Here is a 27,473-nt window from a genome sequence, read left to right on the forward strand (position 1 = left end):
GGCCTAGTCGAGTTCGAAGGAAGTCCACACCTCACAGGAACCTTGGAGGAAAAGAAAAAAGAAAAAAAGAAAAGAAAAGAAATCTCTTTTATCCTATAGTAACTTCCGCGAAATCTCCGAAAACCGAAATAGTTAATTTGTAAGCTCGCTTTCATTTTTTCCTAAACAGTGCCACCTACTGTCCATTTGAAGTCATCAGGAAGCTTGTTGGCGAGGACTAAAGAGAAATAAAGAAAGGGGAAAAAAGGAACAGAGAAAATTAACTCCCAGCCTTGGGTCATTGGAAGAAAAATGAGAAAGGCCATCACGAAGCAAAAATAAGTATTTTGACTCGTTATCTTTTTAAAAGGCTCGCAAGAAGCAAAAGTCACTTAAGACATTCCCTTAAAATAGCTTTTTTAAGGGCGCTATTTTGGAGTCCTCTAGAGGACGGTTTTTATTTTGTTTTATTTTATTTATAATGCTCGCTATTGGCGTATTTTAATGGTAGGGGACCAGGTTAAGAAAAAATACAATTATTTTTCTACTTTTTCGCCCACCCAAGGCGAAACTTCCATGTAAAAGGGACTTTGGACACTTGACATCAGCTCAGAAACTTTTGAACTGGCGGGAAGAAAGGGTTAACAAGTGGCAGAGCAGTCACTGATCTTTTAGAGTTTCAGCCGGCTTTCGGAGGCTCCAGGTGTATACACACACACACACACACACACACACACACACACACACACACACGCACACACACCTCCCAGCTCTCTCTCCCCAGGGCAGTTACTTAGCCTAAGGGCACCATTTGGTCTTAAAGCAAATTACTTAAACAGAACTGGCAGTGCATCGCGAAGTGGGAATCCTTGTAGCTCAGAGGAGTCAGTCTACACAGCGTGGCCTCCCGGCTCCACTGCTGGAGGAAAGGAGGGAATCAGGTGGTGGCCAGCATGTGTGCACAACATTTCTCTGCACACGTTTGCAATCAAGTTAATTGAATTCATTGGCGTTTAGAACCGGTCGCTAGCTCAGAGAGAGCTTTGAATGGCCAATTTCTCTCTCCCTCTCCCCCTCCCCGCCTCCCGCCCGCCCGCGCTCCCAGTTCCCTCCCCTCCGGGTTCCCCAGTCCGCACCTCCCTTCTCCACTCCCCTCACCCCCCACTCCCTCCTCCGCCCTATTAAAACACCCACCAGCTCACTTGTTAAGACCCCCTTAAGTTGGAGGAGGCAGAAAGGCAACAACCGCGAGGAAGGAGAAGTCAAGACGTCTGGAAAGAATTACCCAGTCCTGGCTTCCAGCAGCCCATTGAACCAGGGACTTGAACCAGCCCCAGCCAAAGACTTTCTCCCGATTCTACGCTTCCTGGGTTCTGCTGAGTTTTCACCAGGCTTTTTTTTTTTTTTTTCATACGAAGAAGAGACTTTCCGATATTAGGGGAGGGGGAACTAGAGCATAAAATAAAATAAAGTTAATTTATTTTCAAAGCACAGATAACATTTTCTTTAAGAGTTTGAAGATTGAAGTGCAACGGAAATATTAAAAAATACTAGTGATTTTTTTTAAAGTGGGGGAGACCTAAGCATTTAAGACTCCCCTATCCTTTTTAAATGTTGTTTTTAAATTTTTTATTTTTTTTGTCCGGTCGTCTCAAATTCATCTGATCTCCTATTACCTCAGTTTTGGAAACTGCCCGCCACCGACCCTCCGGGACCACACAGACAGGCTGAGGACAACTTTATGACCAAGAGCTGAACAAGGTACGTTACACTGGCGCGATTTGGTGAACGCTGAGGGTCCTCGAATAGGCCAGGGAGAGGGAAGACATTATCCACGTTAAGAGTTAAAAACAAATTTAAGTCAGATTTCGACAGAAAAGTTTGAGGTCTGAAAATTTCCAACAGACTGCAAATCAGGGGATATTTCAGATCACTGTCAGGCTTAGCAACATTTTCTCTGTCTTCTCCCATCCCTGCGGCGCTCGCCAGAAATCCGCTGCCTTTCTGGAACACAGGTAACCTCTTTGCCTGGGAAAGGCTGCAAGTCCCGGGATGTACTTTTCCATTCCGCATCTTCCCGAACTGCAGAGGGGCTCACGAGTTAGGAAACAAGGATTTTCCACTGTGTATGGAAAATGCATTCCGCGCAGTCTCCCCCTTCCCCCTTATTCCCATCACTTCTCTTCTTTTTTTCCCACACACTCTCTGTGGGAAGGAAAGCCCTGGACAGCCTAGCGCGTTTTCCAAGTGGGAAGCCTGTTTCTTACTTGGAATGCAAAGGGTTAAAGCGATCCTGGGTCCCAGCTCTGGCCCCAGAGAAGGAGGGTCCTTCGCCACCTCCTCGCAAGCTACCGGCCTCGTTCGGCCACTCCCCGTCTTCCCCTGGCCTCCCCTCCTTTGCACTCCCTGCACCCCATTAAAGTGTCGCTGTGGGTCTGTCCGGGCTCAGCCCGGCTCCAGAAGCCATACTACGGTCTGGGGTCCCCGACCCAAGCAGTGGCACTCGGAGACCCGAGCGGGAGGAGGGCGCGCATCCCTCCTCTCGGCTGCAGGGCTGCCCGCCGGGCCGCGAGGGCAGGGCGTGCGCGGGGACCGCGTGCTGCGCGCAGGCAGCTGCCGCGTCCCGGGAGCCAATTCCGACGTGGCAACGAGCACGCTGGCGCCTCTTTCCGCAGCTGCAGCGCGGGGCACGGTCGGGTGGGGATTTGGGGGTGCCGTCCCGACCGCCCAGCCCCGGGTGGGGGGTGGGCTGTGGGAGCCGGGGTGAAGGTGGGAGGCGAGCCAGAGGCTAGGTTGGGATGGATAATCAACACCTTGGGCGGAATTCGTCACGCTGGTTCCCGCCCAGCGCGAGCGAGGGCTACAAAATGGGTCCCTGTGAACCGGAGGGCGGGTCTGAAAGGAGGGTCTGTGTGAGAGCGAGGACTGGGAGGCTAGAGGCTTTTCCTCAGGCTAAGGATACGCAGCCGAGGGGAAGTGGCTCTGAAGGGATAATTAAGTCTGGAAAGAGAGGCTGGGAGCTGAGAGGCGGTGCCTGGGGAGGAGGGTTTTCAAGACCTGGGTCCTATTACACAGCCTTAGGTGCCAGCTTCCCGCGGCCGCTCCCTCCATCCCCCAGACGCCCGCGCTAAGTACTTGGGAGTCACCAACCCCACGCGCCTCTGGGTGGAGTGAGCTGCTACAGCCCTGCTCCCAGGAGGTGGGTGTAGGAGCTCTGTTGGCTCCTCCCTGCCCGGTTCCACACCCTTGGGGGCCATTGCTGCCGGGTGTCTCCCGAACAGCTGCCCAGAAAGGCTACACTACTCCAACCCACGTGGCTGGCCTGGGATTGCCTTTGACGTCACACCTAGGGGGGAGGTGTGACGCAATAGGTCGGGAAGTCCTGATTGGCGGCCGAGGGCTTCCCCAACTTGAGGCCTGAGTATATATAGACTTTCAGCTCAGCCTTAGAGTAAAGCCAAGGAAGTCGGTAGTTGAACATTGCTGGAAAAGGGAAGCGACAGATAAGAACAACTTCACTGCCCAGTGCAGATTTCAAGGCTTTTTTCTGGCAGATTTCTTACTGTAGTGAAGGCATATGATAATGTACCTTTGAAGGTTTAAAACAGGATTGTGATTTTTTGAAAAGGTCATTTTAACACAATATTGTAAAGGTCAGCACACATTCAAACATGCCAATGATGAAAGGCTAAAAATTAAAACGTGTATTTATATAGAATTGGGTAGAACAAATAGTTATGCCCATCAAACTATTTGTAGATACAATTGAAAATGTGACAGAATAGGTTTGAAAAGAACTCTTAACTTCTAAACTTTTTTTTTCCTTTCATTCCAATTTGTGCAAATTGAATCATTCATTACATTAGTTTTCACTGCATTATTCTGGAAGCTAAATAAGATTACTCAGGCAGCTGAAATACTGTTTGTTTGTTTTTTTTTAATACTTATCATATCCCACCAAAGGTTTTCCTAATATTTTGGCTATTTTAACTTTTCAATAAAGTTTAACTCTTTGAAGTACAAATTTTAGTATGTATATTATGTTGTGTATGCATTAAGCAATATTGGGGCTAATAATTCAAAATTCTGAGACATTTCTGGATTAGAGCCTTATAATGAGGATATCATTACTCCTGTTTTCTTTTTCTTATTTATATAACATCTGAGTTGGGTGAACAGAAAAGCTTATTGTAGAAGTGTTGACATGTAAATTACCGGAATTACTTGTATTGTACCTAGAACTGAATCCTTTCTTATCAGAGAAAGCTATGGTGTTTATAAGAATTCAAGGTCTTAAATCAGTGACTAGTATCAAATTTGAATGTCACCCTCCACAAAACAAAGATGACGTTTAGTCAGCTACCTTCCTGGAAAACAAGCATTGTGCAACAAATGAGTAACAGACTTACTAGAAAGTAAGTCATATTGAAACTAATCATTAATGTTAAGTCTGTAGAATAGTCCCACGATGTTGAATTTCATAAATATTTTTTTGCCCATGGTTTCCTTATCAGCTAAGTTTAGTTTTGAAGAAATATTTCTTGAATTGTTAAGTTCATGCCTGTCACTGATTCATTTATTTTCTATCATTGGCACTGTGAGGAAAGGCCTTATCTATGGATTAATGGGGAGATCCCCTTTAGCAAAGCTATATTACACAGTTATATTTTTAATCTAAGAACAAGTAGCATGTTACATTATTAACATCTTGAGTTTTATACAATGTGGGAGCTATGAGTTAATGTAATTGCAGAATAGAGCATAAACCCCACTGGCCCTTTCTGGGTTCTCTTTTTATCCATGCGTACCCAAGCTGTGTTCCACTAAGAGGCTGTAAGGACAGAACCAGTGGCAGTGCTAGGCCAGCTGAATGGGGGGACAGCTCCCTGCAGGAAAATCATTTCCGTCACCCCAACTTGGTTTTAATCCTTTCCTCTGTAGCAGCAATCTGCATAGACTAAGTAACATCCCACTTCAGATACCTTAAATTCAATAATATTTTGAATGTTACCTATAACATAATGTTAGCTATAACATGTGGAGTTTATATATATACTGCCTTACAATCTAGGAAAATGTCACTGATATATGAGTCAAAATAAATACAAGGTCAAACTCAAATATTTTTCCATTTAAATAATAAAATATTTAGAAATGAATGTCTCTTAAAAGCTTAATCTGTACTGCAGTTTATTTAAAAATGAGCAAGATGTAGTGCATCTCTAAATTGAATTCATCATAGGAAAAGCATACTCAAAGAAGTTTTTTTTTTTTTTTTTAAGTTATTTTTGGCTGTGTTGGGTCTTTGTTGCTGCACGTGGGCTTTCTCTAGTTGCGGTGAGCGGGGGCTACTCTTCATTGTGGTGCGCGGGCTTCTCATTGAGGTGGCTTCTCTTGTTGCGGAGCACGGGCTCTAGGCGCGCGGGCTTCAGTAGTTGTGGCTCGCGGGCTCTAGAGCGCAGGCTCAGTAGTTGTGGTGCACGGGCTTAGTTGCTCCGCGGCATGTGGGATCTTCCCGGACCAGGGCTTGAACCCATGTCCTCTGCATTGGCAGGCGGATTCTTAATCACGGCGCCACCAGGGAAGTCCCTGAAAGAAGTTTTTAAATAACCATAGTATAAGGCAAAATGCAATCTGGCCCATAAAGAAGTAAAATAATAGCTACTATTTATCACATGTCTAATATGTATCAGGCATTGAAGTAGGTACTTGACATGCATTATATCTAGTATCCCTCCTGCCCACCAAAGAAAACTTTATGAAAAAAAGGAACCTTGCCTCAGAAAGGTAAAGCAACCCACTGAAAGTCAAAAGGTTAGTAAGGAGAGTGGATGAAATTTAATTCAGGAATTCCTGAATATAACAGCCTTGAGCTGGACTATGCTGCAGCTGAGTTAGTCAAGTTTTATGGGGCCTCAAATTGAGGAGAAATCACATCTGATTGAGAGAGATCAGGAAAGATTTCATGAAGAAACTTGGCATTGTGGTACATATGGCTACATGGGGAATGACCTATAGAGACAGGGCCCATGAGCTGATGGAGGAACATGTAGAGCTAGGATTGCATGCCAAGTCTTTCTGTAATTTCCCCCTTTGCCACAGCGAAATTTAGTATGAAGTTTAGGATGGCAAAGTTCAGGAACCAATAGGGCAGCTGGAAGAATGGACATCTTAGCAAGTCTTTGATCAATACAGCTGGTGCAAATGAAGAGAAATCTGAAACGTAAAGTTCTGGATCCAGAGACAGCCCAGGTGACAAGGTCTTTGAAAGGTGTATTGCCTAACCCTGCAAGCTCTGGTCCAGGTCTCTGCTAGAATAAGTGCGGTGGGACTGGAAAGACAAAGCCCAACTTCAAAGCCAGAGAGGGAGAGGAGGTCAGAAAGGGAGAAAGGGAGGGTCCTGTGCTCTAACGTGTAGACTGCTGGGAGACTTCATCTGGGTACTTCTCTTAGGATTTCTAGTTGAGGACGGTAGCAGAGGCAATACACCTGAGGGATGTATAACAATGCAAATGAGATCATGAAAGTTTTCATAGACTTTAACCCAGTGATTGCCAAACTTTGTTGCAATTAGAATTACTTAAGGAGATTTAAAAACTCCTGATGCCCTTGTAGCACCCCATGCCAATTAACTCAGAATGTTTCAGGAGCCACACATCAGTAATATTTACAGATTCCCTGGTGATTTGGTTGTACATCAACATTTGGGAACCACTGCTTTTTAATCTTTTGCTCACCATACGTTCTAATCCACTGTTAGCAGGCAAATGGCCACAAGCAGAATATGTCTTGTTACAAAGAAGTGCATTTCCATATGCCTTGCTAATGTCACCTGCCTAAGTAAATATTCCTAATTCTAATCATTCTACATGACTTGAGGCCTATTTCCCCCTCCTCCCACACGACACCAGTTTAAGAGTAAAGAAAACCTGTGTTCTAAAACCATTTCTGCTCTTTATTTATATTAGATGTGATCTTAAGCCATGCATTCACTAACCAAACGTTTTAAAAAATATCTCCTGTCGTCCTTTGTGCTTTTGTCTGTTTAAATATTGGCTACAAGTAAAAGGACATTGATCTTGTCTTTTTTAGATTGTGTGTGTCAGTCCCTGAGATCAATCTATTCCCTCAGTAAAGCTTACTCTAAATGTGCCTTTTATCCCTTTGTACTGTGATACTAGGCAACAACGAGATACCTCGCAGAAATAGAAAGTGCAAGTGTTGCAATAGAAAGTGCACTTGTGCAAGAGTAACTGTTCCTTTATGTTAAGACATTGTGGGAAGCAACCGCATAGCACAGGGAGATTAGCTCGGTGCTTTGTGACCACCTAGAGGGGTGGGATAGGGAGGGTGGGAGGGAGGGAGATGCAAGAGGGAAGAGATGTGGGAACATATGTATATGTATAACTGATTCACTTTGTTATACAGCAGAAACTAACACACCACTGTAAAGCAATTATACTCCAATAAAGATGTTAAAAAAAAAAGACATTGAAGCCATTAATATCCCATTAAAGCTGCAATAAATATATGTATTCCTTACCTGGTTACAGTAAGCCTGCAAAAGTTATCATTCCCATTTTGCAGATGCGGAAATGAGGCTCAGAGAGTAGATGCCAATATCAATTTGCTCTTTGTATCCCTCCTTGTTCAGGTGACTGTGATGAGGAGACTGCCCACAGTGCAGCCTCCATCCATCCTTCTTCTAGACACTCAGCCCTGGTTAAAATCATTAAAATGAACAAAGTGAATTATACCCCAAAATATTTGATGTTCAGAGATATTAATTGTTCAAGGACACATGGCTCATTCATAGACCCCTCAAGTGGTTTGTCTAAAATCGGACAGCTAATATGAGGTGGAGTTTGGGCTTGAATCCTTTTCTTCCCTGTCCTGCTCCTCTTTCCATTATGCCAGAGTCATCCCTTGTTAACTAACAAACAACAGCTTAAAGGGAAGGAGAGTCAGGCTGATTAGATAGTTATGCCAGGGTATTAACCCGCAGAGAGCTGACATCACTGAGCCCTGTTGATGATTTCTTTTGAGGTATTTAAATGAGCTCCATCTTTTAGTCTCATAATTAGGTGAAGTCAATATGACTAGTTCCATTTTATAGATGAAGAAACTGAAGATGACAAGTATTACGTAGCTTGTTCGAGGTTACCCAATCTTTAAAAGAAACCATTATAAGATAGTCAGGAGTCTATTCCAACTCAGTCTGGTTCCAGAGGCCAATATATGTGGGTGTGTACACCCAAACACACACATAAACACACACACTCACAAGTCATTAGCACTAAACACAAAGCAGAGTGTAGATTAATGGACAATAAATATTGTAAGACAACTAGAGTTTAAACGGAAAAAAAGATGATCTCATTATCCCTCATGCTCCAAACTTGACCCCTGAACTCATAAGATTGCTCAGACTACAACTTATAATTTCAGGAAATGCTGTTAGGGAGCATTTGCCTTTTTAAAGTTTGTTATCCAAAGGTCTTGTAGAGCCTGTCTGGTAACCCCTACAATCATGACCTTTAAATAGCTGGGCAAGAAATCATAGAACTGGTTTTAAAAGGAAGAAAAAAGCTGCCGGATGAAGGATACCCTTAAGGGCCCAGCACATTCATTGCCCCTGCAGCGAAGACAGAGGAGGGCCCTGTGCTCTGCCAGTCTGCATTGGCAACGTGAGTCCACATGATTTATTCGCTTATTTAAAATGTGTTTATTGAGTACCTACTATGTGCCACACCTTGTTTTATGATACAGGAATACACAGTTAATTGAGATACGCAAATCCCTATGGCCAAAGAGTGTTCTTAGTGTAACTTAGAAAATCAAACAGGGTCAGGGGAGAGAGTGACAGGGAGTGAAGAGAGGGCAGGGTGGAGGAGTCTATTTTTTAATGTTTCCTTTTATTAACAAAAATTTTTTTGGAGTATAGTTGATTTACTGGAGGAGATACTTTGGAATTAGTGGTAAGCTAGGGCCTCTCAGAAGAGCTATCACTTGGCCTAATGTCTGCAGCCTTTCCTAGATGCTGACTTGACTCATTTGAATTCACTTTAGCTTCTCCCTGATCCAAAACGGAAGGCCCCCTTAATGAAAGCTGAGGGAACTCAGTTCTCACCACTGCACTAGGGCAGTGAGAGCAGCTGGTATTCTCTCTCATCCGCCATTTGCTGTCTGGTTAATACAAGGAAGGTCAAGGGCGAGGGAAAGGCTCTGATACCCAATGACCTATAGAGTCCCACTTGGGGTACACGAGCAAACAGCGAGACTTATATCTGCTCTGCAGGCGGAACCAGTGGAAACCGAAGCGCCTCTCTTACGGTTAAACAGGATTTTGACTATTGGCATTAAGAGCAGCGTCGCTGCCGTGTAGGTGGAACCACCAGCCAGCTCCCTTTCGGACAACATCATTCCAGGTCCCTTTTGACTGTACACACATAGGAAGGTATAGGAGCCCAGAAATCTTCCCTGAGTATTGGCTGGTGTTGTATCTGTACCTGAGTACATGATATCCATTTTTCCATTACAGCAGGGAAACAGTTTTCAACGTTCTTTTCTAATCTTTCCTTACACAACATGTTTATTAATGAGAAACAAAAGGATGTGGCCTATTTTGTCATGAAGGTTCAAATCTGTTCAGCCAATATTTACTGAGAATAGTCTAGTCACCTGGCATTATGCCACCGTGTGAACCCTCTTCCTAGTTGTGTGATGTGGGGTAAGTTACCTAAATACTCAGTCTTGGTTGCCCCGTCATATGCATATGTGATTTGTAACATGAGATCAACAGTATATTTACCACCTAAAGTTATTAAAGTTAAATAGGATTTTGCTATTCAAGTAAACAAAACTTGCTTAAATGCCTGTTGCCTAGTAAATGATGAAAAAAAGTTAGCTGACATAATAATGATGCCAATGATGATATTTAGGAGTAAAGTCACATCTATCATTCAGCAAATATTTCCTGAATACCAGCCATAACCCAGGCAATGTTCTATGTCCTTGGGGCACATTAGTGAAAAAAAAATATATAAAATCTGTTGATTTTGTGGAGTTTACATTAAGGTGCACCAAGCTATTCTTTAACACTTGGTTTGGCCTAGAATTCTGTGAAGACTAGTCCTTGGTGAATAATTGGTATCAAGTCCAAGAGCAACTTAAAAATCAATTAATAGACTAAAGTCTAATCCTGGGCAAAAACAATCCAAGTTTTATATTTTCACTCTTTATGGGAGGTAGATTTCTAAGTCTTCTATCAGCAAATGATCTAGGGTGAAACTAACCATATTTTCCAATTTAGCAATAAACCATACGTCTGAGAAGGAGGGTTTGCTTATGAAACAGAGTATTTGAATTGGGGATTGTCTCAGAAAGTCTCACACATATGGTGCCCATATCTCTGAAATTATAAAGAAACATCCTGTGCGTCAGTCCCTGAGATCAATCTATTCCCTCAATGTAGCTGGCTCTTTAACCCTTTGGCCTGTACTGAGATGCTTCATGTGTCTTGCTAGGCAACAACGCGATACCTTGCAGAAATAGAAAGGTTCTATTGCTGCAGTTTACTAGCAACTTTTCCCAGGCTGAAAAAGGACATTCTGTAGACTCCTATGATGTAAGAGGGTGTTCCCACTTCAGCAGTGGCCAGTAGATGCTATGCGAACACTCTCTGTGTCCACACGTGCTGATAAAAGCAAGGAAAATGTGAATAATGGAAAAGAATAGCAGGCGGTTCTTTTGCTGGCTATGCTGATTTGAAACACAAGCAGAACACACTTTTAAGCTTCGCCCAGGCAGAGAGTTTCAGTCGCCTTGAAATTTTTCACTCTTGTGAGAATGACTCATGTCTTGGAAAAGACAAGTTCCTAGTCTGGTGCTCCCAGCGCTTTTAGGCATTGGTTAATGTACACTTTGGGAGTTTTCAGCATCCAGTCAGCAGTTTTAATTAACAAGGGATGCTGTGCTCTCTTGCCTTGCACTGAAAACTCAGCATTTCACTGTTGCCCAGCAGTTTGAACTTTCCATTTGTGTCGTGATTACCTTTATCAGGGTACTTGTTGCATTCTATGAAATCCTATATAAGTACTAAAAGTGGAACGCACATTTGGTTTTTGTTTTGCTTTGTTTTTTTAGCTTCCATGTTAGCTGATACTTTGTATTGTGTTTCTGATTTTTTTCAAAACAGTTTCACAAACACTTTGATTTTGCTCCTCACTGTAGCCCTGTGAATGTTGTTGACAAGTACCATCGTCTCCGTTTCACAAAGAAAAATAATGTCCACAAGCTCAAACCCTGGTCTCCAGCCTGCTTTGCATTACTTAGATTGTAATGAGTTTGGGAAACTAAACCCGAAATAAGTAATGGGCACACAAACAAACGCAAACTCAAAAATTATTTCTTGTTAACATAAGAGTCCAAGGCAGGTATTCCTGATTGGTGGCATTGGTGGCTGGCTTCCTTCCATGTGGCAGTTCAAGGACCAAGCTCCCTCTATCTTTGGGCTCTGCAATCCCTTAGGACCTGTTGATATGTACATCAAGACTGTGGAGGGAAAAGAGATATTGCAGGAGGCCCATTCTCCCCCTTAAAAGTCCTATTGGAAGTGGCACATCTCAGATCAACAAAAGCTGGAATGCCATGGTCACATCAAGCAGTCTGCTCAGAAGGAGTGGAAACACAATTGGTGAGCAGTCACAGTAAGCTACCCTAAAGTGTAATGCGTATCCACTCAGGACCACCTCAATGATGACCACAGGGACTACAATGTAAATAATGTCACTTGGAGCTGAGTGATGTGATGGCCACACAACTAGTAAACCAAGATGTTAATAGGTTTTATGTCAACGTTCAATTTTCAGTCTTAATGTGGAATAGGAAAATATAAATAGCATACCCAATAAGAGATTTTGCAGAGGTAATTGCTTAGCCCAAAGTAACTTTGAAAATAAATTTACTTAGCTTTCAAAAACTAGTTGAATTAAGGGAAAAGATTAAGTTGGAGTTACCTGCAAATTTAGAGATGTCTTTTGTTATGCTCATGAGGTGACTTTTGGAATGCACCTGGTTGAGGCTGGTTGCCAGTAGAGCCAAACATGTGATTAGAGGGTTGGAACTTCCATTTCCCTGCCCAGACCATTGAGGAGGGAAGACAGGCTGGAGATTGAGTTCAGTTGCCGATGGTCAATGATATAATCAATCATGCCTATGTAATGGAGCCTCTAAAAACCCCAAAGGAGAGGGTTCAGAGAGCTTATGGATAGATGAACATGTGGAGATTTGGGGAGAGTGGTGCATGGAACTCCATGCCCTTTCCCCATACCTTGCCCTGTGCATCTCTTCCGTCTGGCTGTTCCTGAGTTACATCCTTTTATAATAAACCAGTAATCTAATGAGTAAACAGATTCCCTGGTTCTGTGAGTTCCTTCTAGCAAATTAATTGAACACAGGAGGGGATCTTGTGAACCTCTGATTTTTACCCAGTTTATCGTAATTACAGGTAACAACCTGGGCTTGCAACTGGCATCTGAAGTGTGGGTGTTTGTGGGGGGCAGTCTTGTAGGACTGAACTCTTAACCTGTGGAATCTGATTGTCAGGCATATGATATCAACATTGATTTAATTGTCAGGCACCCAGCAGGTGTCCACGGAATTGTTTGTGACATGTGTAGGAAACCCCCTCTCCTCCACATATTGGAACTGGGTCTAGGAAACCAAAAAGAAACAAATTTTAAAGGTCTACCAAGCACCTCTTCTATGCTCATAATTGGAGATGCTTTGAGAAATACGAAATATATGATCCTCCTGTACTCTAGTTCAAAATATTTCAGGAGATTCACAAACGGTAGGGAGGTGTACAAAATTGTATATTATTAAGAACTGGAATGTGTTTTTAGGTCTAATGTGTTAAAGCTCTTAAGACAAAAGAAAATTTACCTGTTGAAATTAAGCATGATGCTATTTCTCCTCTAATTGTATGATTTATTTCTGCAAACATTTATTGTGTTCTTACTATATTCCAGTAAAGTTCCTGGTCACCAGGTTCGAACCAGCTGGTATTAATGGTGGATGAGGGAGACAGCCATCTGAAAAAAGGAATGTAATACAGAATTTCAGGGGCTTTGATAAACGTCTGTGTAGGATATCTGTGCATAAAGAAATTTTAATGACAACAGAGACTTGGGAAATAATTGAGTCTAAATACCCTCATTTAACAGATTTTTAAAGACTAAGGCCCAGAGAGGAAAAGCAACTGGCTCGAAGTCACACAGCTAGTTGATGGAAGACCTAGAAGGATAGAATCCACGTATCCTTACGTTCAACCTTGGCTAGCTGCATGGGAAAGGTGTGAGCTGAGGGATTTGCACTGGAGATGAGATAAAGCTACACATAAGAGGGACTTCCCTGCTGGCGCAGTGGTTAAGAATCCGCCTGCCAATGCAGGGGACACGGGTTAGAGCCCTGGTCCGGGAAGATCCCACATGCTGCAGAGCAACTAGGCCCGTGAGCCACAACTACTGAGCCGGCGCTCTAGAGCCCGCGAGCCACAACTAGAGAAAGCCCGTGCGCAGCAACGAAGACCCAACACAGCCAAAAATACATAAATAAATTTATTAAAAACAAAAAACTACACATAAGAAATTTAGCAAAACCTGTAGATTTTTCACTGGTCAGTATTGGGGTGAGGGAACACGATGGCGCAAGAAGAAAGAGTGCCTTGCTCACTAAACTATTTAGATTTTATGCTTAGCTATGACCACATACATAGAGTGCATCCTTAGACAAATGATCTAATGTACTAAAAATAATGCATATGTGCATTACGGTTTTCAATGGTACACTGCATCATCATCTCATTTGATGTTTGAAAGAGTCCTCTGAGGTATGCAGAAAGGGCATCCTTATCCCTGTTTTGCAGATGAGCAAACTGAGATGCAGAAAGTCATACAACTAGTTAAGTGAGAAACTCAAGGTTAGAACACCTGGAAGGCTTCCAGTCCAATGCTCTCCCTGTGATACCATGTATATAACAAGCATGGGACAAGAGTGGCTAACCAAGTATATCATGTGATTATTTTACAGATGCATTGTGAGAGGTTTCTATGTATCCTGAGAATAATTGGAACCACACTTTTTGGAGTTTCTCTACTCCTTGGAATCACAGCTGCTTATATTGTTGGCTACCAATTTATCCAAACAGATAATTACTATTTCTCTTTTGGACTATATGGTGCCTTTTTAGCATCACATCTCATCATCCAAAGCCTGTTTGCCTTTTTGGAGCACCGAAAAATGAAAAAATCTCTAGAAACCCCCATTAAGTTGAACAAAACTGTTGCTCTTTGCATTGCTGCGTATCAAGAAGATCCAGACTACTTACGGAAATGTTTGCAATCTGTGAAAAGGCTAACCTACCCTGGAATTAAAGTTGTCATGGTCATAGATGGAAACTCAGAAGATGACCTTTACATGATGGACATCTTCAGCGAAGTCATGGGCAGGGATAAATCAGCCACTTATATCTGGAAGAACAACTTTCACGTGAAGGGTCCTGGTGAGACGGATGAGTCACATAAAGAAAGCTCACAACATGTCACCCAGTTGGTCTTGTCCAACAAGAGTATTTGCATCATGCAAAAATGGGGTGGAAAAAGAGAAGTCATGTACACGGCTTTCAGAGCACTGGGACGAAGTGTGGATTATGTACAGGTAGGTTTCCACATCTGCCAGGACAAACACATTTAAATAAAGCATCCTTTGTATCTCTCCAGTCATATGCTATAGTCCATCCTTGTCCCTTCTGGACACAGTGCTTCTTTCAGTTCATCTGAAAACAGCATGACTGTTGAAAGCACATTCTGAAAGAGAGAGAAAAAAAATCTTGTAAAACGGTTAAAACTATCTATGAAAATGCTTAACTTGTGCAGTGTTACTGGTTGGAAATCAAGATTATTTTGAACATGAGACCCTTCCTTCCTTCTTTTCCCCTCCCTTACCTTCTCTGCCCCCTTGGTTCTGCCAAATCAATTCCAATGTCATTTTCCACACTCTTAAAATCTCCAGCGTTGTAAGAAAATAGTGTCTGCTCCAGCAGAAGGAGCTTGAGAAAATCTGCAGGACCAAGGGAAAGCTATAAAATATTTTTCACAGAGACTAGGCAAAATGGGGGCGATGAAAACAATTTTGATTTAAAAGTGTAGGAATTCAAAACTGAAACACATAGAAAAAGAAAAGAAAAAGGGAAAAGGAAAACAAAAACAAAAAACAACCTTCCCAGAACAAAATCTAAGTCATGTTTATTTCACTCCCCAAACAGCATTACCTCACTCCCTGCAACTTGACCTTTGAAAGCCTTTGTGATGGTGTTTGCTTGCATGAAAATTAGACAGGCTGTGTCTCTCATTAGTTCCCTGACTGCTAATTCTATGGTTTCTCCTCTTCTAGTTCTCACTGAAAGTTTCTTCTTTAGAACATTAATAGGGTTCCTGTGAGTTTTCTAGTTGTACTTTTGTGCAGATATTTTAGTTAGATTTTATTCATGATGATATCGAGAAAGGAGAACTGTCTCTGGCTTCAAATATGCATCCGGACACTTTTCCTCTTTTCTTAAATGTGAAATCCTTGTTTTTGGAAGACCCATCATATGTTTTAGGGGATTTATCAACACAAAGTGATGCCCAGTGTGTCTCTCTGTGTAATGGGATGACAGTGGCCACTGGCTTCAATGTCAATTGACTGAGGTTCTAATTAACAATTTGTAGCTGGTTGACCTTGAGCAAGACCACCTCCCAAACCTCAGTTACCTGGTTAGAAGGAACCAATCTCACAAGGGATTTGAGAAAATTATTTCAAATTATGTATCCAAAGCGGCTTAGCAAAAGTTGTTGATAATGGCATTGTTAATATTATTAAAGCGTTTGCTGTTAAAGTATTATTTCTTATATGATTATCTAGTCTTTACTTGAAAACTATAGTACATGTCAATTGTTAATTAACATGTTGTTAATTTAGCTAATATCTGAAGAATTTTGAGGTATTTCTTCAGTTCATACCATCTGCATAAATCTCCCTTCTGGGGAATTGATTAGAGTTTCAACCCCAAGTGTCTCCTAATTTCTAGAACTTTCACAAATAAGGCTGTTTTACTTAAATCAAGACATTTTTACATATTTACCTAGTTGCAACTTCAGGCCCAGATGAGAGGATAAACTGAAACTTTTAAAGTAAGGAATGGCTAGGGAACTTACAGAGGATTTGAAGAATGAAGCTCTGGGCCTAAAATGAGGAAACATCTGTTTTGATGTTTTGCCTTTAATTCCAGTTAAAACAATTTATGTTTGTCGTTTCTAATCATGACATGATTGTGAGATTTTTCTTCTTGTTTTTTTTTTTAACCTGCTTCTCCCAAAGCCCCCTCTCCCATCATCTTGTTTGGAATTTTGTTTGTATCCTTGACAACTTGACTTGTGCCTGTCCAGGAAAAACTAATACAAAATATGAAATTTTAGAGTAGGCTTTTTGCTAGTGCCCTAATCAGGCTTGAGAACTTTCCTTCCTTCGGGCTGAAGCCTCCAGATAGACTGACCCTAGCAACAGCTGTCAACTGGGCCCCAAATCCGCTCGAGACTTCCAGATCATTCAGAGCACTCAAACAGGGGTAAAAACTCTTTTGGCATTCTGAAACTAGTAAATACTATCCCACCATGCCTCATCTATGCCCTATAAAAACAGAAATTGCATAAAGTTCAATCTAATGTAGTACTCTCATCCTTCCTTCTGACTGACCCAGGGTCCAAGACTTACAGAGCAGAGGCCACAGAAAGACAAAGAGGGAGGGGTTTGAGGATATTGGCTCCTGAGCATTACAAGTGATTGAATGTGGAGTTCAAGTTGGTTAGGGATGGAAGGAAGCAAAGTTCAGGTGCTAATACACAAGAGAGAATGGGGGCTGGGGAAGAAACTGACCATCTATCTGCTCATACTTGCTAACCTGGCTAGAGAACACTGTTTAGCTGTGCAGAGAGATGGCCAGAATGATTGGTTTCCAGTTGCAGCTGGATGCCCAGCACTGGTCAGCACTCTTTTCACTTGATCTTGAATAGATGTCTCGCTTATTCCTCTCGTGTCTGTTATTTCAGATCTTCATCACTCTCCTAGGGCCTTACCCAAACTCCTCCCTGCTTAACTACAAACAGATGATCTTGCCTTCTACAAAAGAGAACAGCAAAAGTACAGGCTGTGAAGGCTGTCAAGATCTGACTCTCTTCTGCTTATAGTTTCAAGGGTACCCCACCTCCCCTCCTATCTCAAGGTTAACCTTTCTACCTGCACTTCTGAGCTTTCTGGGTTGGCTCCCTCTGGTCTCTTTCCGAACAAGCCTTTATCGATCACTACCTCTTATATCTCTCCCCTCTCATCTCTAGTCTTCTATAGTAATTACTCTTTCAGCCTTGTAGCCTGTCAAATAATAAATGCTGACATAGAACATGGAGGGAAGCTTTAGTTTAAGACGAAGCCAGCATGGTAGGAAATTCATCTGTGATGCTGGTGGCTGCTTCCAGAGATAGAGAAGATAGAAAAGCAGAAGAAGAAAAATAAAGTGAGAAAATCAAATACAGGGAATGAGAAATAAGGAGGTGAATGAGGAAGATTTTCTTAATTTTGAATCAAAGTATTTTCTGGAGAAACGTTTTCAAAGTTGTAGAAAAGTGCAATGAGCAAAATTAAAATAATCTGCAGCAGAGAGGGGAGAGATAAATTAGGAATTTGGGATTAACGGATACACACTACTATATATAAAATAGATAATAAAGAGCTACTGTATAGCGTAGGGAACTATATTCAATATCTTGTAATAATCTATAATGGAAAAGAACCTGAAAAAGAATAGATCTGTATGTATGTATAACTGAATCACTTTGCTGTACACCTGAAACATTGTAAATCAACTATACTTCAATTAAAAAAAATCATCTGAAGCGAATACATGACCCATACATAGATTATCAAATTTAATACTTTCCAGCATATACTTTTCTATTTTTCCTTATTTTAAAAACAATTTTGAGATTACATCATGTTTACTTTTTTGTATTTTTTTACTTAACAATATCAGAAGACTTTTAAAGTATCTTTTGATATCTAGATTAGATAATTGCTTTATTCATATCTCTTTTCACTGAACGTTGATATTACCACATAAGTGGCCTCCAGTCTGTATAACAAAGGAAAAAGTATCGTCCGATGTGTGTGTTAAGAATTTCCCAGGTAAAAGTTATACAATAAGTATGAACATTTTCTAAAAGGGAAGATTATAGGAAGCAATTTTATTATTAATTTAATCTGGCGGTACCATAGCTATCCAAGATTCTTTGAGCAGGAGGAAAGTAAGACTAAATCATTCATAATAGGAGAGTTGACCCTTATTATTCATGGATTCTGTATTTACAAGTTAACCTACAGACTAAAATGTATTTATTACCCGAAAATCAATAGTTGCAGTGCTTTTGTGATCATCTGCAGATATGTGCAGAATGGCAAAAAAAAAGTGAGTCATCCGACGTGCATGTTCCCAGCTGAGGTCACACAAGATTATGCTTTGCCTTTTTGTTTTACCTTTTATACTGTCAACGAGTAACTTCTTTCGCCCATTTAATATCATGTTTTTCATATTTTTGTGCTTTTGGTTGCTGATGTAGCTGTTTAAAATGGTCCCCAAGTGTAGTGTTGAAATGTTGTCTAGTGTTCGTAACACAAGAAGGCTATAATTGCCTTATGGAGAAAATAGGTTTGTTAGATGAACTTTGTTCAGGCATGAGTTACAGTGCTATTGGACATGAGTTCAATGTTAATGAATCAACAATACATATTCAATAAGGTGACACAAATAAACAAGTAAGCACAAATACAACAAGGTTAGGTATTGATCACTAGACAAAAATGCCGTGACCAGAGACTTTGAGGAACCTAACTCTATATGTCCGCTAGAAGCAATTTTTTAGTATTTGCTAACTCACTGTTCATGGGAGCTTTGTAGAACATAACTACCGTGCATAATGAGGATTGACTGTGTATAACATTTGATTGGTTCCTATTTTCTGAAAATTTCTGAAGGGTCATGTTGAGAATGTTAATGTGACTTTGTATCCTTCATTTTAGAGGATGAAATTGAGCACATTGAAATAAGAATGGGGAAATCTGAATTCTTGATTTAACTGTTTACTTGCTACGGGCCTCAACTGGTAGAAGAGATGATTTCTGAGCTCACTTTCAGCTGAAGACTCTAACTTAGGACTGTCTTAATTTCTTTCTAGCAACATACCTATGCTTTTCAAGATTGGGATCAAACAAACAAACAAAAACAACAAACAACAACACAAAAGGGAGTATAGCATTAGAATTTTCTTTTCATTTTTTATCTACACTTTCCCTCAAAGTTGGGTTCTTGAATGTAAACCCTGATTTAAGGCAACCATTATGGGATTTCCTGATTCCTTTCTTTAGAATGAGGATTCCAACCATTTGGAATAAGGGTGTTTCCTGGCTTAAGCCTAGAGGTGACAACATTTGGTTTCTCATTTTTCCAGCTGGCTTGTTGCCTTTGCTTTACACCTACAACTATTACTCGCGTATAAACCTTCCTGAAAAAGGAAAAAGAATAACCAAATGACTCCTTTTTCACCTTAATGTCTTAAAAAGATTCTAGGTTGCCTGAAGGCAAGTGTTACTTTATAACAATTTGGGTAACATTCTAACAAGAAAGTTATATATCTTCTCAATTCCTTTTAAAAAGAGCAACAAATAAGGGCCAAATTGTTTAGGTTTCTATGATTTAGAGGCTTTTTATTGGCTAGATTTGGGGTCTTATACCATAAACAAAATTACTATGAGAGAATTATCCTCCCCATCCCTCATCCCTCTCCCCCAAAAAAGTTTCTGTATTTTTCTTTGAGGGCATTTATTTTTTCCTGGAATGGTTTCACTGATTAATTTCAAAAGGTCTTTTTAGTCCTATATCTTATGATTTTGTTTTTGCCACTCATAGTCTGCCATAAACTGCTCTCTGATCTTTTTCCCTAGTAGACAGCACAATCTCAGGATTTTTACATTGCCTGCTCAATACTCCAACTCGTTTAACTTAAATTTGTTGGGCATTGGACAGGGCATTAGTTTTTGCTCTCTGAGCAAGTCATGGTTTATTTACAGTACAGATAAGAAGGACCCCTTCCACCATTGGACTAGTGTTCTTAGTTTGTGCCTCTGGTTTTGATGATCACTTCTTAGTATATATGCCTTCCTTTTATTGAGCATTTACTATGAGCTAGCCGTTATAAGTGCTATACATACATTATCTAGTTAATTCTCCATTACCGCAAACTTATGAGGTGGATGTGCTTATCCATATTTTTCACCTGAGAGATGGAGACTTAGAAAGGTGAGGTAAGGAGTTTAAGGTTACAAAGCTAGTCCAAGGGAATATAACTGGTCAATTGTGGCTTGGGAGGCAGATCTGTCTGATTCCAAGGGTTTGCACAGTGCTTTCTTTTCCTTTCAGTAGTGTGTTTACTCTGGCATTGTACTGTTAGGAGTTCTGGGGGCTAGCACCATCTTGTGTTTGCCAGTAAATAACTATTGGTGAATTTTAAAATTCTGGCTGACTTCTTTTCATTAGGGGGAATGTCCTGGGGGAAAGAGGGGGTAGGGGGTACTTTCCATTTACTATGTGGTTAAGTTTTGGAAGGGAAACTGGGCAGTGGGATCATGACCAAAAGTAAATTTCAAACATGGTTGAAATAAATCATCTCCCTGGGTCCAGGTTCAGATGAAGGGTCAAGATTAAGAAAAAAAAAAAAAAAAAGGTCATGAAGAACTTGGTGGTAAGACGGGAATAAAGACACAGACCTACTAGAGAATGGACTTGAGGATATGCGGAGGGGGAAGGGTAAGCTGGGATGAAGTGAGAGAGTGGCATGGACATATATACACTACCAAACGTAAAATAGATAGCTAGTGGGAAGCAGCTGCATAGCACAGGGAGATCAGCCCGGTGCTTTGTGACCACCTAGAGGGGTGGGATAGGGAGGGTGGGAGGGAGGGAGATGCAAGAGGGAAGAGATATGGGAACATATGTATATGTATAACTGATTCACTTCATTATAAAGCAGAAACTAACACACCATTGTAAAGCAATTATACTCCAATAAAGATGTTAAAAAAAAAAAGATTAACAAAGGATTGAGGTTTACAAGCAAGCAAAGGGTGAAAGCAGTAGCAACAGAGAGTCTTGGTTTATCTTCAGCCTGTTTCCTCGTCAAAGGCAGCCAGAATAATTAAGTTTTCCTCTTGCTGCGTAGCTCTCAGTGCCCTTTGAAGTGGTTCGGGGCAGGCAGAGGTGGAGAACCCACCAGTCAATCTGAAAGGAAATATGTTTAAAAAAAGGTGAAACATGGATACTCAGCATTTTAGACTTGGGTCTTAGAAGTTGAAAAACGTATGGTAGAATAAATAACAATATTTCTACAGGATATTTTTATTTAAATTGTTGTGAGGTAGATTAACTTTAACATCAGTGAGATAAACTGGAATGGACTTACAGTCTAACAGCTTATTTAACAGATTTACAGCAATTTCTATATCTAACTGCTATAGATGTTTTGGATACATTTGAACTTGTTCACTGTGATAAGATATTCTTGATATGTAATCCATGCTCATGTTCCGTTCAGTGATTCCCTTTACTGAGTCACCTTTCATGGTAATGAGTGGGTTTACTTAGCAAGTACAAACAATGAAAGATTAGCACCCTATACTAATGGCATATATGACTTTTCTGTGAGACTTTGTAATTTACCAAGTACTTTTACATACAGTGTGTCACTGTGGTATCATGATGATGGTAACAGATTGTTCAAGGTCATAAAAGTGGTAAGGTACAGAACTCAAGATTTCATTGCGGCCTCTTGATTTGTTATAATAGTCAAATCTTGGCCTATTATAAGAATAGGAGATAGAGGCAATCCTAAAAACCTCTAGTAGAGTTAAACTGGGACTTAGAACATACTTTATCTCAACTTGTTCTTTTAGTTTGTTCTTTGTTTTTTTATGAAAGAGACCCACCCCCGGCCCGGCCCCCCAACCAATTCCTTTAGGCTCAGGGTTGGCATACTTGCTTGTAAAAGGCCTGATAGAAATCATTAAGCTTTGCGGGCAATATGGTCTGTGTTGCAGCTATTCAGCTTTGCTGTTTTAGTGTGAAAGCAGCCATAGATAATATGAAACTGAATGCGCATGACTGAGTTCCAATAAAACTTTATTTGTGGCCACTGAAATTTGAATTTCATGTAATTTCCATGTGTCACAAAAAATTCTTTTTCGATTTTTTTTCAGCTATTTAAAAAGGTAAAAGCTAGTTTTAACCCCCAGACCATATAGAAATTGGTGCAAAGGCAGACTTGTCCGTAGACCTTAGTTTGCCAACTCCTGTTTTAGATACAGAGGAAGAGGCGAAACTGTCTCTTGGCTAGAACAGTGAAGGAGGGGGAGCCATGGTCTTAAGCAATTTAGCTGATGATTCTGTGGTTAAGACTGAGGTGGCTGGTTCCTCCCAATAATGTCTTGTCTTGACATTTTCCACTCATTTTAGTCAAAATTTGGTGACTTTGCCTCATTTCCATATCTCCTAGTGAGAAATCTTACGACTGGCGATCATGTAGTTTCAACAAATTACAGTGATACATTCAGTGTGGACAGAAAGACATTTTGATTTGTTCTCCAATTGTTTCCTGTGTGCAAATCAGTCCTGTGGTTTCTCCCAGTGTGAGGTTAAGCTCCTTGTGAACTGGTGTATTTCTCCCACAGTTTCTAGCCCAGAGCTAAACAGCCAACAGTTTTGAAATTGCACACTTCTCATTAATTGGTGAGGAGACAGCTAGAAATCCTATTTCTACTAGACTGATTTTAAGAAGGGCTAGAGTTATACCCTTTACACACAAACAAATTAATACTGTTATATCCATGAACATACATGCTTTCACAGACTGTCATAGACAGTGGTTTTCTAGTTGGCATTCTATCACTAAAGAACATCCAGAAATTGAACTTCTTTAGAAAACTCTTTGATCCCACTATAACAAACCCCTCCCAGGAGATTTCTGAGAGCATTCCCTCCTGACAGTTAAACTCACCATGTGAACAATCTCTCTCAGAGAACTTCTGGCACTTTGCTGTTGGAAACTGGGAGGGGCAGGACCAATTTAAATATGCAGAACCTCAGAAGTTTGGTTCAAGTTTAGTCATTTCAGAGAGGCAGTTCCCTTGGCTTGCTTATCTTACAAGCAGGCGGAGTTACTTGAACATTAATTCTAGGTCGCCCCCTTCCTGTTGTTTTTAGTCTTATTTTAGCTTTCTGGTTTTACCTTTCCCAGCTTGAGTCAATAGAGGTGGGTGTGGCCATAAACTCTGGATGCTGAGAGGGTGAAAAGTGGATTTGAAATTATGCCTTCACTTTCTACTACCCTAGTTACTGGCCTGCCAGGCTTATAGCCGTATACAAAACAGTGACAGACAAGGCAAGAGAGAGGCAAAACATCCATAGCTTAAATATTGAGTTTGCAGGTTCTTTGTATTGGCCATCATATAACAAACTCTCATCCCTGTGTTACTCGCTTATTGAGGCCTTGTGACAATAGGCTGAAGGCATAATACATATGCCCGCTTTTGACTACATGGAGCATATTCATCATCTTCTTTTCTTTAACTTATTTCTTACTTTCTTCTTTGCAGGTTTGTGATTCAGACACCATGCTTGACCCTGCCTCATCTGTGGAGATGGTAAAAGTTTTGGAAGAAGATCCCATGGTTGGAGGTGTCGGGGGAGATGTCCAGGTGCGTATGAGTTCACTTTTTGCATGAGTCACTTTTAGTAGCGCCCTCACTCGTTGATTCTTTGAACATACATTTATTATACGCCCAAATCTGTGCCAGCTATTGTTTCTGGTGCCAGAGACATACTAGAATGTGCCTTGGACCCACTTTATACCTCTTCTGCTGTCTAAATTGAAGTAACTTATGATTTCTTTGCTTAATCCTGGGTTATAACACAAGTATGTAGTGGCTGATAAGTTATATAAAATATAATGTAAATGTGTAATAATTTCTGCCATATCTTCTTGAGCCACAACTTAATGTTCTGGTAAAATGATGTTGGAACTCATTTAGTACAAGGGTTAAAAAATGGAGGTATGGCAGGAGATGGAATCTATGTCATATGACTATGTATTTAAAAGTTGAACAATATATGGTTGGTCAAAAATCCAAATTGGAATACAAAGGAAAAAAAAGAGAAACAGCAACTCAAATTTACACTAGAGAGAAAGTCAAAGGAACAATTAAGTGAGTTTTCCAATTATTATTTATTTCCCATTATTTGTTATCAATGGAGAAACAATAAGTGAAACAAATATTAATGAAGGTGATTTGAAATTTATGGAATGGGAAAACAAATATGTGAAAATATATGAAGATTAAAGTGAGCCCTTTGCAAAAGTGCACTAGATTTTAGCAAAAGATGTGAGAAGCACATGGAATTTTGACTTTAAATGTAGGTATTGTGTTGCTGTATAACCCATATTTATATGCATGGTAATAGTGAAGGCAAAGAAAGTACACTAGATGGACAAAGAAATACCCTGGTGATAAAAAGGAAGCATGTAAAATCCAGATGAAAACTGAACAAAATTGAGACAGAGGAGAGAATTAAGAAATATTGCCCCCCAAAACTAATAATTTTAATAGCCTTTGTGTAGAGCATTATTTCAGGATTCCAGTTTTGGGGTGAAGCCAGAGCAAACCCTTTTATCCCTGGCATTGCTAAAACTGAGGAGGAAGGAGAATAATAGAGTTGGGTGAGTTGAAAAGAGAAGAGGATAGGACTTAAAAACTTTCCAATATTAGATAGTAAGAAAGTGGGAGAATAATTTTTTTTTTAAGATTTTTTGATGTGGATCATGTTTTTAAAGTCTTTATTGAATTTGCTGCAATATTGCTTCTGTTTCATGTCTTTGGTTTTTTGGCCGTGAGGCATGTGGGTGGGATCCCAGCTCCCCGACCAGGGATGGACCCCACACCCCCCCGCATTGGAAGGCGAAGTCTTCAACCACTGGACTGCCAGTGGGAGAATAATTTAAGGGCTGAGAACTAAAGCCTACAAAAATCTCAATTTTATAACATAACAAGAAAAAGAAACAAAACACATAACAAAAGAGTACAGAGAGTGATGGAGTAGAAAAAAATTATTGTCAAGAAGTCCTGGGCTTCCCTGGTGGTGCAGTGGTTGAGAATCTGCCTGCTAATGCAGGGGACACGGGTTAGAGCCCTGGTCTGGGAAGATCCCACATGCCGCGGAGCAACTAGGCCCGTGAGCCACAACTACTGAGCCTGCGCGTCTGGAGCCTGTGCTCCGCCACAAGAGAGGCCGAGACAGTGAGAGGCCCGCGCCCCTCGTTGAAGAGGGGCCCCCCGCTTGCCGCAACTAGAGAAAGCCCTCGCACAGAAACGAAGACCCAACACAGCCAAAAATAAAGAAAGAAAGAAAGAAAGAAGCTTTCATTTAAAAAAAAAAAGAAGTCCCAACACATACACCCAGCTTATCAAATTAATATAGTATATAGAATGAAAGAAAATAATGTAAAATCGTGTTAAAAAAGGAAAGAGGCTAAATAGAAAGATAAAAAAACAAACATTACTCTAGGTAGTAACCTTACAATGGTGCAGATTTTGCTGGAATTTTTAGCTGGGGCTTACCTTTATTTAATTATTTTTACTTATATTTTTCTTGCAGATTTTAAACAAGTATGATTCCTGGATCTCCTTCCTCAGCAGTGTGAGATACTGGATGGCTTTTAACATAGAAAGGGCCTGTCAGTCTTATTTTGGATGTGTCCAGTGCATTAGTGGACCTCTGGGAATGTACAGAAACTCCTTATTGCATGAATTTGTGGAAGACTGGTACAATCAAGAATTTATGGGCAGCCAATGTAGTTTTGGAGATGACAGGCATCTAACGAACCGAGTGCTGAGTCTGGGCTATGCAACAAAATACACAGCTCGATCCAAGTGCCTTACTGAAACACCTATAGAATATCTCAGATGGTTAAACCAGCAGACCCGTTGGAGCAAGTCCTACTTCCGAGAGTGGCTGTACAATGCCATGTGGTTTCATAAACATCACTTGTGGATGACCTATGAAGCAGTCATCACTGGGTTCTTCCCTTTCTTTCTCATTGCCACAGTAATCCAGCTGTTCTACAGGGGTAAAATTTGGAACATCCTTCTTTTCTTGTTAACTGTCCAGTTAGTGGGTCTCATAAAATCATCCTTTGCCAGCTGCCTTAGAGGAAATATCGTCATGGTCTTCATGTCCCTCTACTCAGTGTTATACATGTCAAGTTTACTTCCCGCCAAGATGTTTGCAATTGCAACGATCAACAAAGCTGGGTGGGGCACATCTGGAAGGAAAACCATTGTTGTTAATTTCATAGGACTCATTCCAGTATCAGTTTGGTTTACAATCCTCCTGGGTGGTGTGATTTTCACCATTTATAAGGAATCTAAAAAGCCATTCTCAGAATCCAAACAGACAGTTTTAATTGTTGGAACGTTGCTGTATGCATGCTATTGGGTCATGCTTTTGACACTGTATGTGGTTCTCATCAATAAATGTGGCAGGCGGAAGAAGGGACAACAGTATGACATGGTGCTTGATGTATGATCTTACGTTTGATGTTTGCAGTTACAGATGCAGACACACACAAAACCTTAGTTCCTCTAGGGACTGTGCGGTATTGTGGCATCAGATAATGCCACCAAAGGAGACATATCACTGCTGCTGGGACTTGAACAAAGACATTTGTATGGGTTTATTTTAATTCTGCCAAAGTAAAATGATACATCAAGAAGAACTCAGATTTAACCTGATATTTCTATGAAAATGGGAAGAATTCTTTGTTTATGCACTTTTTCCTTATTGTACATCCGCCTAACAGTGTTTTGCCCTATATACCTCACTAGTCATGCTTTATGTGGGTTATCATGTAAGAAAAGGATTTTGGAAACTCAAGGAAAAGTTCTTTCAACATATACACCCTAACTTATGTACTGTGTTGATAGCTAATTTTTTTTTAGAAAGGTTTTTCTGTTTAACTCTACCAAATGAAATGCCAAAGGAAATTTACAGGCCGTTGGCTGTGCTGTATTTTTATATAATTGTACTGTGTTTTAAAATTTTGTATGCCAATTTTAAAACAAATTTTGCATATTTTATATTTTACTTCTCTGCCAAAATACACCTGTTCTTCCTTTTTTTTTTTAATAAAATAGGTTCTGAAAAAATTCATACTTAAAAAATTTCTACCCAAAATGTGAAGCTTGGTTGACTGATGTTGTTCATGATAGAAAGAATAAAATGCTTCTCTCTCTCTCTACCTTTA

General features: G+C 40.6%; 1 protein-coding gene across 2 annotated transcripts; it reads left to right on the top strand.

Moving 5' to 3' along the window:
• The first annotated feature begins 205 nt into the window (after nt 1–205).
• Nucleotides 206–27,473, top strand: HAS2 (hyaluronan synthase 2). Of its 2 annotated transcripts, XM_036830957.1 has the most exons (5): nt 206–321; nt 1,661–1,740; nt 14,071–14,697; nt 23,770–23,871; nt 25,826–26,755. In XM_036830957.1, the coding sequence occupies exons 3-5, from the start codon at nt 14,071–14,073 to the stop codon at nt 26,753–26,755; spliced, it is 1,659 nt and encodes a 552-aa protein (XP_036686852.1). In that variant the 5' UTR covers nt 206–321; nt 1,661–1,740. The 2 variants fall into 2 exon arrangements, with proteins under 2 accessions (XP_036686852.1, XP_036686851.1); XM_036830956.1 differs by lacking the exon at nt 206–321 and having other exon boundaries at nt 1,136–1,740; nt 25,826–27,473.

The sequence above is a fragment of the Balaenoptera musculus genome, chromosome 17, assembly GCF_009873245.2.
Source record: "Balaenoptera musculus isolate JJ_BM4_2016_0621 chromosome 17, mBalMus1.pri.v3, whole genome shotgun sequence".
In the NCBI taxonomy this organism is placed as follows: Eukaryota; Metazoa; Chordata; class Mammalia; order Artiodactyla; family Balaenopteridae; genus Balaenoptera; species Balaenoptera musculus.